This window comes from Salmo salar, chromosome ssa09, assembly GCF_905237065.1.
Source record: "Salmo salar chromosome ssa09, Ssal_v3.1, whole genome shotgun sequence".
Classification (NCBI taxonomy): Eukaryota; Metazoa; Chordata; class Actinopteri; order Salmoniformes; family Salmonidae; genus Salmo; species Salmo salar.
Window position 1 is genome coordinate 23,524,931 of NC_059450.1, and position 12,920 is coordinate 23,537,850.

Below are 12,920 nucleotides of genomic sequence, written 5' to 3' on the forward strand. Positions count from 1 at the left end.
GGAGGAATGTGGAGAACCCAAGTGAGCAGCAGAGAAATATATCTTCCAATGGAGGCTTTTTTTTAAAGGGAATGGGTTATTATAGTTGGCCAGTTTAAGCCCTTCAAATAGTCATGACATCATGACTGGGCCTTGTGCTGGAGGTGGCAGACAATGGAAGTTTTGTGCCCAGAGAACCATAGACAGCTTTGGGGGTTTGGGGAAAGTCGGAGGGTGCCTGGAGTGGGGGGTTAGAAGACACATCTGGTCTCTTTACCTGCCCCATTCAAACGCAGAGTGTGCACCAAACTGGATTTGGACAAATTTTACTGGAGGCTACACTGGGTTCAGGCTCTGTACAAGGTGTATGGCAGTGTTTCCCAAACTAGCAGTCGCCTGATTTGAAAATGAGGTCGCGAGAGAAACTCTGAAATAAAATTAAAAAAACTTGTGCTTGGTTCATAGAAGCAGGGTTACATCAGTAACCTCCGGTAGCCGCTAGATGTGGTTATAATAAACAGAGCGGTTTCAGTTTTCTTCCTACAAATGTTGCTCTATCTTTTGAACTGTTTAAGCTACAAAATATTATGACGCCATCACTTAGGAACACATATCCCACTGGGCACAGACTTCAGTTCAACGTTTAGTTTTGATTTACATTTGGTTGAGTTGTCAGCTAACGTGAATTCAACGTGAAATCAACAAAACATTTCACCATGTCATAGGATTTAAGTTAAAAGTTGTGTGAAAAAAAGACGAAATCCCCCTACGTTGATGACTTTTTGCTAATCCAATTAGTTTTCCACGTTGATTCAATATCATCACATTGATTTTTGGGGTTGAAATGACATGGAAACAACGTTGATTAATAATTTTTTACCCCAGTGGCATGTGTCTTCTGTTTCCCTCTACAATGCCCACAAGCCGTGCAGGACTCAGTAGACCAGGCACTAAATCAGACTGGGGGAAAAAGAATATCAACATGTTATTGCCTGATGGTCTTCACAACTTCCCAATACCTTTCTGATGCATTTCAGTCACTTCAAACCATACTGTCTTCAGATTGAAATACAGTCAAAAGTACTGTCGGATTGATTTACAATAGACTGTCATAGCCCCAATTAAAAAAATAAATAATGGCCGTTGATTACATCACTTTTTTTACATGGTGGTGTTAGGTATGCATAAATGGCTGTAAGGGAGTCAGGCGCAGGAGAGCAGATATTGGGTAGCAAACGGAGCCTTTTATTTAGGCGAACCAAAAACACACGGCACAACGAACACGAAATACAATACGGGTTGACATAACCCAGCGCAACCAGTCTAACGTGCGCATACATGAAACAATAAACAATCCCACACAAAGACATGGGGGGGAACAGAGGATTAAATACACAACAAGTAATTGGGGGGATTGAAACCAGGTGTGAGGAAAACAAGACAAAACAAATGGAAAATTAAAAGTGGATCGATGATGGCTAGAAGACCGGCGACGCCGACCGCCAAGAGCTGCCCGAAAAGGAGAGGACCCGACCTCGGCGGAAGTCGTGACAGGTGGGGTCGCACATTTTTGCTAAATATCAAAATGGGGTTGTGGGCAAAAAGTTAGGGAACCCCTGGTGTATGACAGTAGAACATATATTTTATATTTATTTATGAAATGTACCTATAAGACGTATTTTCTAACTACTGAGTAACACATTCACTTAATTTAATTTATGAAATGTGTTTGACGTCACTATCAGAATTGTATAGTGGATACTTCAGAATGTGAAGCTTTAGAAAGTAGGCAACGTTAGAACTGACAAGCTCAGTGCTGGTATATTGGAAAATATTTGAAACTTGTGAATGACTCTACTAGCATGAAGTGATTCAGTGCAGTAGTTGCATGTGTAATCTATCTATATGACACCCTGCTCTGCTTTGGTTGAACTTCTTTAATTTGTCATAAAGTTTGGTATTCTGAGGAATGGTAGTAGTTGGCAAGGAACTTGATACATTCCATAAATTCATCAATGTCTACCTCATGAAGTGGATATGCATTACAAATGATCTATTATGTTTCATTGATAATATTTTCACTAAGCCGTGTCTTAGCTCCACCACATGAAGTCAGTCAGTCAATGACATCAACTCCACAGCTGTCTCCCAGAGCTGCACTTATGAAAACTGATCATATTACTCCCAAATGTTACAGCGTGTGACCTTAGGATACACTGAGGGGGTACATGCTATCTATAAATGCTAAATTTACTCAGATGGAGCCAAGCGTGTTTTACTGTGCTTGTTTGGCTGGGGGCCATGTGTCACAAGGGTTGTCGAAAGGGGACCAAGGCGCAGCGTGTAAAGTGCTCATATTTCCTTTATTAAAGAAAACACTTAGACCAAAATAACAAAAACGACAGCCAACAGTTCCGTAAGGTACACTGACAAAATGGCAAACAACTACCCACCCAAAACAACCACCTGTCACGCCCTGACCACTCTACTATGGAAAATGACCTCTTCCAAGGGTCAGGACGTGACAGTACCCCCCCCCCCAAAGGTGCAGACCCCGACTGCACCCAAACAAAAAACAACAAAAACAACCCCAAACACAAAGGGAGGGAAGGGAGGGTGACAAACATCTATGGCGGCTCATGTGCTACACCCAGACCCTTCCTCTCCCTCCGATCCTCCAGCAACGGAGGCGGCTCCGGCTCAGGGCGTAACCCCCGTTCCGCCCGCAGATCCCTCCGCTTCTGTAACACAGGCCTGTGCATCACTATCGGAGGAATCAGACTGTAGATCATTACCGGAAGCTCTGTGCTGTAGACCACCGCTGGAGGTTCTGACCTACAGGCCGCCGCTGGAGGATCTGGGCTGCAGGCCGCCGCTGGAGGATCTGGGCTGCAGACCGCCGCTGAAGGCTCTGGGCTGCAGGCCGCCGCTGAAGGCTCGGGGCTGCGGACCGTCGCTGGAGGCTCCGGGCTGCGGACCGTCGCTGGAGGCTCCGGGCTGCGGACCGTCGCTGGAGGCTCCGGGCTGAGGAGCATCGCTGGAGGCTCCGGGCTGAGGAGCGTCGCTGGAGGCTCCGGGCTGTGGAGCGTCGCTGGAGGCTCCGGGCTGTGGAGCGTCGCTGGAGGCTCCAAGCTGAGGAGCGTCGCTGGAGGAAGAGTGCGAGGAGCAGGCACAGGACGTACTGGGCCATCGTGGCACACTGGAGGGAGAGTGCGCGGAGCAGGCACAGGGTACACTGGGCCTTGGAGGCACACTGGAGGTCTGGCACTTAGGGCTGGCACAACCCGTCCTGGCTCAATGTTGACCCTAGCTCGGCAAGGGCGGGAAGCTGGAATAGGCCGCACTGGGTTGAGCTGGCGAACTGGGGTTACCGTGCGTAGAGCTGGCGCAGGATAACCTGGGCCGAGGAGACGCACCGGAGACCAGGAACACTGAGCCGGCTCACTCCTTCCTGGCTGAATGCCAACTCTAGCACGGCAGCGGTAAGGAGCTTGCACCGAGCGCACCGGGCTGTGAGTGCGCATGGGCGACACCGTGCGCACCACCGCATCACACGGTGCTTCTACAGTCACTCGCTCCCCACGGTAAGCACGGGGAGTTGGCTCAGGTCTTAACCTCGCCTTCGCCAATCTACCCGTGTGCCCCCCAAAACATTTTTTTGCCGCTGCCTCTCGGCCTCCAGTTGCTTGCCTAGCCGTTCCTCCCAGTATCGCCGTTCCGCCCTCGCTGCCTCTATCTCCTCCGGCGGGCGGCGATATTCTCCCGGCCTTGTCCACGATCCTGCCCCATCTAGGATCTCTTCCCAGGTCCACTCCTCTGAGCCATACTGCTTGTTCCCGCTCATCCTCCTGGAGAATGCACGCTGCTTGGTCCGTTGGTGGTGGGTAGTTCTGTCACAAGGGTCGTCGAAAGGGGACCAAGGCGCAGCGTGTAAAGTGCTCATATTTCCTTTATTAAAGAAAACACTTAGACCAAAATAGCAAAAACGACAGCCAACAATTCCGTAAGGTTCACTGACAAAATGGAAAACAACTACCCACCCAAAACAACCACCTGTCACGCCCTGACTACTCTACTATGGAAAATGACCTCTTCCAAGGGTCAGGGCGTGACACCATGTAACGCCCTGGCCATAGAGAGGGGTTTTTTGTTCTTTATTTTGGTTAGGCCAGGGTGTTACATTGGGTGGGTGTTCTATGTTCCTTTTTCTCTGTTTTTGTATTTCTTTGTTTTGGGCCGAGTAGGGTTCCTAATCAGAGGAAGCTGTCTATCCTTGTCTCTGATTAGGAATCATACTTAGGCAGCCTGTTTTCCTTTGGGGTTTTGTGGGTAGTTGTTTCTGTTTAGAGTTTTTCCTGACAGGACTGTCTGGCTGTCGTTTTTGGTTTATTTTTGTAAAGTGTTCTCTTTTCATTAAATTACCAAAGATGAATACACATCCTCTGCTGCACCTTGGTTTTCTCACGACGACAGCCCTTACAGAACTACCCACCACAACTGGATCAAGCAGCGTGCTCGGGAGGAGATGTACACCTGGTCTCATCAGGAGTGGATTGGGAGGAAAGACTGGACATGGGGCCAGGTGAACGAAAGATATCAGAGCCTACCCGGGAAGAACGAGAGGCACACGGGTAGTTCGGCTGGACCAGGGGTGAGGCCTGAGTCAACTACCCATGCTTTTCAGGTGCCTGCCTCTCGCACTCTCTCTCCAGTACGTCCTGTTCCTGCTCCCCGCACTAGCCTGAAGGTGTGTGTTACTAGTCTGGCGTCTCCAAAGCCAGTCCCACGCATCAGGCCTACAGTGCGCATTCCCCGTCCTGAGCTTCCGGCGACAGTTTACAGTCCGGAGCCGACAGAGCCGCCCGCCAGTCCGGAGCCGCCAGAGCCGCCCGCCAGTCCGGAGCCGCCAGAGCCGCCCGCCAGTCCGGAGCCGCCAGAGCCGCCCGCCTGTCCGGAGCCGCCAGAGCCGCCCGCCTGTCCGGAGCCACCAGAGCCGCCCGCCTGTCCGGAGCCACCAGAGCCGCCCGCCTGTCCAGAGCCGCCAGAGCCGCCTGCCAGCCTGGTGAGTCCTGTGCCTGCGCCCAGGGCCAGGCCTCCTTCATGTCTCACCAGCCTGGTGAGTCCTGTGCCTGCGCCCAGGGCCAGGCCTCCTTCATGTCTCCCCAGCTTGGTGAATCCTGGGCCAGAGCCGCCAGAGCCACCCGCCAGCCCGGAGCCGCCAGAGCCGCCCGCCAGCCTGGTGAGTCCTGTGCCTGCGCCCAGGGCCAGGCCTCCTTCATGTCTCCCCAGCCTGGTGAGTCCTGTGCCTGCGCCCAGGGCCAGGCCTCCTTCATGTCTCCCCAGCCTGGTGAATCCTGGGCCAGAGCCGCCAGAGCCACCCGCCAGCCCGGAGCCGCCAGAGCCGCCCGCCAGCCCGGAGCCGCCAGGGCCATCCGCCAGCCCGGAGCCGCCGGAGCCGCCCGCCAGCCCGGAGACGCCGGAGCCGCCCGCCAGCCCGGAGCCGCTGGAGACGCCAGGGTCGCCCGCCAGCCGGGCGCAGCCGAGGACGCCCGCCAGCCGGGCGCAGCCACGGTCGCCCGCCAGGCGGGCGCAGCCAGGGACGCCCGCCAGCCAGGCGCAGCCAGGGTCGCCCGCCAGGCGGGCGCAGCCAGGGACGCCCGCCAGCCGGGCGCAGCCAGGGTTGCCCGCCAGTCCTCCGGCGCAGCCAGGGGCGCCACCTAAGTGGACGAAGCCGAGGGTGGAGCGGAGGCCACGTCCCGCACCTGAGCCGCCGCCGTAGGAAGGCCCACCCGGACCCTCCCCTTCAGTGTCAGGTTTTGCGGCCGGAGTCTGCACCTTTGGGGGGGGGGTACTGTAACGCCCTGGCCATAGAGAGGGGTTTTTTGTTCTTTATTTTGGTTAGGCCAGGGTGTTACATTGGGTGGGCGTTCTATGTTCCTTTTTCTATGTTTTTGTATTTCTTTGTTTTGGGCCGAGTAGTGTTCCTAATCAGAGGCAGCTGTCTATCGTTGTCTCTGATTAGGAATCATACTTAGGCAGCCTGTTTGCCTTTGGGGTTTTGTGGGTAGTTGTTTCTGTTGTGTGGTTTGCACCGACAGAACTGTTGGCGTTCATTTGTGTCTTATGTTCAAGTGTTTTGTATTATTAAAATTCAATATGAACACTCACCACGCTGCATCTTGGTCCCCTCTTTCAGATGATCGTTACACACCATGTTAATGAAAATGTAAAAAGTGTGAAACAAAAAGCATTGAATTCAACTGAAACATTTTTCCACTGCTTGTTGAATCCCTTACGAAAAAAGATTGCAGTCAGTGTGCAGTATAACCGCAGTACACTGCAGTATAACTGCAATTAGAGTGCAGTATAACTGCAGTATGCTGAAAATACTGCATCCAAAATAACACCGTTTTTTTTACTGCAGTAATTTGCAGTGTAACTGCAGTTGGAGTTCAGTTCAAAATACCACAGTCGACTGCAGTTACTGCACTTTTACTGCAGTTTCAAAACTGCAATCTTTTTTTGTAAGGGAATACTCATAAGCCTCATAATTGTGTCCTGAGTTAGACGAGAGGTGAATCTGACTAACAACGTGTGTCTACTCCATAAAACAACGTATTTGATAGTGTTCAGCTTTGAATGTGAATTAATGATATAAACCGCTTTGAAATAACAAAGAAAAACACCCCTCTGAGATCAGAACTGGAAGGTCACTCCAGTTGATGTTAGCCCAAATGGCGACAGAAGTCTTTCAAGTTTAACACTAGTGAAATCCTAATAGGCTTACTTCATAATCTCTGTCATCACCCTCTGTTAAGACCTCCAAGGCCTTTCCTGTGTGAGTATTGGGCATAACTTTTATGCCATGTTCAATTATATGTTGCATCTTTCCTTTGCAATGTTAAAATATAAATGTTCTGTTCCCTTTCCCCTACAGATGACTCTGGTGTTGTTAAGACTGGGCCAGGGGTCCCTGGTGGGGTGGAGTCAGAGTATGACCCTGACCACCTATCAGGAAAACTAGGTAAGATCATAAAAAAAGCAACATTACTAAAGTTATTTGCATTAGATTGAGTCTTATTTTATGATTCTGTTATCCATCTCTGCAAAGTAGTAAACCCCAAACTCTTTTTCCCAAAGTGCGTCCCCGCTTCACACAGCCTGCTAAAATGAGGAAACGGGTGATTGCCCGCCCAGTGGGGAGCTCTGTGCGGCTGAAGTGTACAGCCAGCGGTAACCCTCGGCCAGACCTTGTGTGGCTGAAGGACGACAGGCCCCTGACGGAGCGCGAGGTTGGCGAGGGGCGCCAGAAGAAGTGGACTCTGAGCCTGAGGAACCTGACCCCGGAGAACAGCGGCAGGTACACCTGCAGAATCTCCAACCAAGCCGGAGAGATCAACGCCACCTACAAAGTGGAGGTCATACGTAAGTATCATACAGTCACAGAGGCCTGAGTTATAAATACACTTAACGAATCAGTCCAAGATCTCATAGCTAATGTATGAGGTAGACTCCTCGGGAAAGAACCATAAAATACTGTATTATATACTGTATCACAGTCCTGCAGACTGAGTTCTATGGACATTGTGATAATGATAAATGTTGGCTATCATGGATGGAAACTCAATGTGAACGTTGATACAATTGCCACGTAATCATAGTAACGTCGGGTCTGGATTTGAGGAGGAACCATAACCTTTTGGAGATCCTTGCTCTCTGATCTACCTTCGTCAGACGGCTGCGTTTGATCAGTAAGTCTTACTCATATCCCTACTCCATGGATGAATGTGCTTGTCTAATCATGTACGTATATGAGAAGCATATTGAGAAGGCAGGTCTGAGAATGAGGGTTGTGTTCTGGTGTGTGGGGGGAGGAGGAGGGGGCTGCTCAACCACAAGCCCCTCCAATCTTGAGCTGATTAGGATCCAGCTGTCTGCCAGCCCCCCACCCCCTGAACCCCTCCTCCCCCTGAGATGTGTGTCCTGTACAACCAGGAGCAGAGAGAGAGGAAACTAATCACACATACTTCTTGTGTTACATGTGGTATTTCTCTCTCTCCGTCTCTCTCTGTTACAATTACAAGTTCTAAGCCTGAGGCCAATAACTGCCATTACGCTGGTACATGCAGAGAGTCAGCCTTGTTGAAATTTGGAATAGTTGTGACAGTTCGTCCATTATGTCTCTCTGCAGAGCGGACCAACTCCAAACCCATCTTGACGGGCACTCACCCGGTCAACACCACAGTGGACTATGGGGGGACTACCTCATTCCAGTGCAAAGTGAGGAGCGACGTCAAACCGGTCATCCAGTGGCTCAAGCGTGTGGAGTCCAACGAGGAGAGTCGGTACAACTCCACCATCGAGGTGGGCGACCATCGGTTCATGGTGCTGCCCACGGGAGAGGTGTGGTCACGCCCTGATGGCTCCTACCTCAACAAGCTGCTCATCACCCGTGCCAAGGAGGAGGATGCTGGCATGTACATCTGTCTGGGTGCCAACACCATGGGCTACAGTTTCCGCAGTGCTTTCCTCACCGTGCTGCCAGGTAAGACCAGAGCCAGGCTGTCAGCCATCTAGTACATCATTACCTTTAACCTGGCCCCCCAACAATCCAAATTTCAAAACCTTCCCCATCACGTACAGTTGTGGCCAAAAGTTTTGAGTATGACACAAATATTCATTTCCACAAAGTTTGCTGCTTCAGTGTCTTTAGATATTTTTGTCAGATGTTACTATGGAATACTGAAGTATAATTACAAGCATTTCATAAGTGTCAAAGGCTTTTATTGACAATTACATGAAGTTGATGCAAAGAGTCAATATTTGCAGTGTTGACCCTTCTTTTTCAAGACCTCTGCAATCCGCCCTGGCATACCCTCAATTAACTTCTGGGCCACATCCTGACTGACGGCAGCCCATTCTTGCATAATCAATGCTTGGAGTTTGTCAGAATTTGTGGGTTTTTGTTTCTCCACCCGCCTCTTGAGGATTGACCACAAGTTCTCAATGGGATTAAGGTCTGGGGAGTTTCCTGGCCATGGACCCAAAATATCCATGTTTTGTTCCCCGAGCCACTTAGCAAGGTGCTCTATCATGCTGGAAAAGGCATTGTTCGTCACCAAACTGTTCCTGGATGGTTGGGAGAAGTTGCTCTCGGAGGATGTGTTGGTACCATTCTTTATTCATGGTTGTGTTCTTAGGCAAAATTGTGAGTGAGCCCACTCCCTTGGCTGAGAAGCAACCCCAAACATGAATGGTCTCAGGATGCTTTACTGTTGGCATGACACAGGACTGATGGTAGCGCTCACCTTGTCTACTCAGGACAAGCTTTTTTCCGGATGCCCCAAACAATCGGAAAGGGGATTCATCAGATATTTTTTTTTTACCACAGTCCTCAGCAGTCCAATCCCTGTACCTTTTGCAGAATATCAGTCTGTCCCTGATGTTTCCTGGAGAGAAGTGGCTTCTTTGCTGCCCTTCTTGACACCAGGCCATCCTCCAAAAGTCTTCGCCTCACTGTGCGTGCAGATGCACTCACACCTGCCTGCTGCCATTCCTGAGCAAGCTCTGTACTGGTGGTGCCTCGATCCCGCAGCTGAATCAACTTTAGGAGACGGTCCTGGCGCTTGCTGGACTTTCTTGGGGGCCCTGAAGCCTTCTTCACAACAATTGAACCGCTCTCCTTGAAGTTCTTGATGATCCGATAAATGGTTGATTTAGGTGCAATCTTACTGGCAGCAATATCCTTGCCTGTGAAGCCCTTTTTGTTCAAAGCAATGATGACGGCACGTGTTTCCTTGCAGTTAACCATGGTTGACAGAGGAAGAACAAGCACCACCTGTCACGTTCGTTTGTAGAAATGGACCAAGGTGCAGCGTGGTAGGCGTACATTTTACTTTTATTAAAAATGACACCGGAAAAAACAACAAAATACAAAAACGAACGTAAAGCTATATGCAGTGCAGAAAGCAACTACACACAAACAAGATCCCACAATCTAAGGTGGGAAAAAGGTCTGCCTAAGTATGATCCCCAATCAGAGACAACGACAAACAGCTGCCTCTGATTAGGAACCATACTAGGCCAACAAAGAAATAGAAACATAGATTTCCCACCCTAGTCACACCCTGACCTACCCAAATAGAGAATAAAAGGGATCTCTAAGGTCAGGGCGTGACACTACCCTCCTTTTGAAGCTTCCAGTCTGTTATTCGAACTCAATCAGCATGACAGAGTGATCTCCAGCCTTGTCCTCGTCAACACTCACACCTGTGTTAACGAGAGAATCACTGACATGATGTCAGCTGGTGTAACGCCCTGGCCATAGAGAGGGGTTTTTGTTCTTTATTTTGGTTAGGCCAGGGTGTTACATTGGGTGGGCGTTCTATGTTCATTTTTCTATGTTTTTGTATTTCTTTGTTTTGGGCCGTGTGTGGCTCCCAATCAGGCACAGCTGTAGTTCGTTGTTGCTGATTGGGAGTCACACATAAGTAGCCTGGTTTTCCTTTGGGTTTTTGTGGGTGATTGTTTTCTGTTTAGTGTGTAACCGGACAGAACTGTTGCTGGTCGTTTTGTTTATTTTGTAGTGTTCATGCGTTCCATTAAATATCTTGAAAGATGAACACATCCTCCGCTGCACCTTGGTCTCATTTTAACGACGGCCGTTACAGCTGGTCCTTTTGTGGCAGTGCTGAAATGCAGTGGAAATGTTTTTGGGGGATTCAGTTCATTTGCATGGCAAAGAGGGACTTTGCAATTAATTGCAATTCATCTGATCACTCTTCATAACATTCTGGAGTATATGCAAATTGCCATCATACAAACTGAGGCAGCAGACTTTGTGAAAAATAATATTTGTGTCATTCTCAAAACTTTTGGCCATGACTGTACACACAAACTCCCTATATTGATCTTTCAAATGAGTACCTCTGCAACCTGAAACAAGCCATCCCAAACACACTGAGAATGCTGGTCATCAACTACAGCTCAGCTTTCAACACCATAGTCCCCTCTAAGATCATTAAGCTCAGGGTCCTGACTTCCTGACAGGCAGACGCCAGGTGGTGAGGGTAGGCAACATCTCTTCCGTCATGATGACTCTCAACACAGGGGCCCACCAGGGGGGTCAAAAGCTTAAACTTTCTCGGCATGTACATCATAGAGGACCGGGAGAGGATGAATGAGCCAATTCGAAGATGGGGATGATGGTATGAATTTAGCCAGGACAACGGGGTTAACGCCCCTACTTTCACGATAAGTGCCATGGGACCAAAGAGAGTCAGGACAACCGTTTAACGTCCCATTTGAAAGACGGCACCCTACACAGGGCAATGTCCCCAATCACTGCCCTGGGGCATTGGGATATTTTTTTAGATCAGAGGGAAGAGTGCCCCCTAATGGCCCTCCAATACCACTTTAAGCAGCATCTGGTCTCAACCAGGACCAACCCTGCTTCGCTTCGGAGGTAAGCCAGCAGTGGGATGCAGGGTTGTATGCTGCTAGCTCAGATCCTCAAGAAGTTCTATAGCATCTTGACCAACTGCATCACTGCCTGGTATGGCAACTGCACCGTCCTCAACTGCAAGGCTCTACAGAGGGTGATACGGATGGCTCAATGCATCACTGGGAGCAAGCTCCCTGCCCTCCAGGGCATATACACCAGGCGGTGTCTGAGAAAGGCCCGGGAGATCGTCAAGGACTCCAGTCACCCAAGCAACGGACTGTTCACTCTGTTACTATCTGGAAAGCGGTATCGGAGCATTGTATCTCGGAACAACAGGCTCCAAGACAGCTTCTACCACCAGGTCATCAGACAGCTGAATAGCTAACCCTAGCTGTCCACCTGCTTAGACCTGCATCTTAAAGACTACAGTGCATTTGGAAAGTATCCAAACCCCTTGACTTTTTCCACATTTTGTTACGTTACATCCTTATTCTAAAGTGGATTAAATCCTTTTTCCCCCTCATCAAGCTATACACAATACCCCATAATGACAAAGCAAAAACAGGTTTTTAGACATTTTAGCAAATATGTTAAAAATAAAAAACTGAAATATCACATTTGCATATTCAGTATTCAGACCCTTTACTTTGGCAGCGATTACAGCCTTGAGTCTTTTTGGGTATGACGCTACAAGCTTGGCACACCTGTGTTTGGGGAGTTTCTCCCATTCTTCTCTGCAGATCCTCTCAAGCTCTATCAGGTTGGATGGGGAGCGTTGCTGGACAGCTATTTTAAGGTCTCTCCAGAAATGTTTAATCGGGTTCAAGTCCGGGCACCCGAAGCCACTCCTGCGTTGTCTTGGCTGTATGCTTAGGGTCGTTGTCCTGTTGGATGCTGCCACCACCATGCTTCACCATAGGGATGCTGCCAGGTTTCCTCCAGATGTGACGCTTGGCATTCAGGCGAAAGAGTTCAATCTTGGTTTCATCAGACCAGAGAATCTTGTTTCTCATGGTCTGAGATTCCTTTAGGTGCCTTTTGGCAAACTCCAAGCGGGCAATCGTGTGCCTTTTACAGAGGCGTGGCTTCCGTCTGAACACTCTACCATAAAGATCTGATTGGTAGAGTGCTGTAGAGATGGCTGCCCTTCTGGAAGGTCCTCCAATCTCCACATAGGAACTCTGGAGCTCTGTCAAAGTGACCATCGGGTTCTTGGTCACCTCCCTGACCAAGGCCCTTCTACCCCGATTGCTCAGTTTGGCCGGGCGGCCAGCTCTAGGAAGAGTCTTGGTGGTTCCAAACTTCTTCCATGAAATAGTTATGGAGGTCACTGTCCTCTTGGGGACCTTCAATGCTGCAGAAATGTTTTGGTACCCTTCCCCAGATCTGTGCCTCGACACAATTCTGTCTTGGACATTTCCTTCAACCTCATGGCTTGGTTTTTGCTCTGACATGCACTGTCAAGTGTGGGACCTTATATAGACAGGTGTTTGCCTTT

General features: G+C 49.6%; 1 protein-coding gene across 1 annotated transcript in view; it reads left to right on the top strand.

The window, feature by feature from the left end:
- Window positions 1-12,920, top strand: part of LOC106610987 (fibroblast growth factor receptor-like 1) — a 70,407-nt gene that overhangs the window by 46,708 nt on the left and 10,779 nt on the right. The window contains exons 5-7 of the mRNA XM_014210759.2: window positions 6,917-7,003; window positions 7,120-7,404; window positions 8,171-8,524. Of these exons, the coding sequence (XP_014066234.1) occupies window positions 6,917-7,003; window positions 7,120-7,404; window positions 8,171-8,524 (726 nt within the window). The remainder of the gene's footprint in view (window positions 1-6,916; window positions 7,004-7,119; window positions 7,405-8,170; window positions 8,525-12,920) is intronic.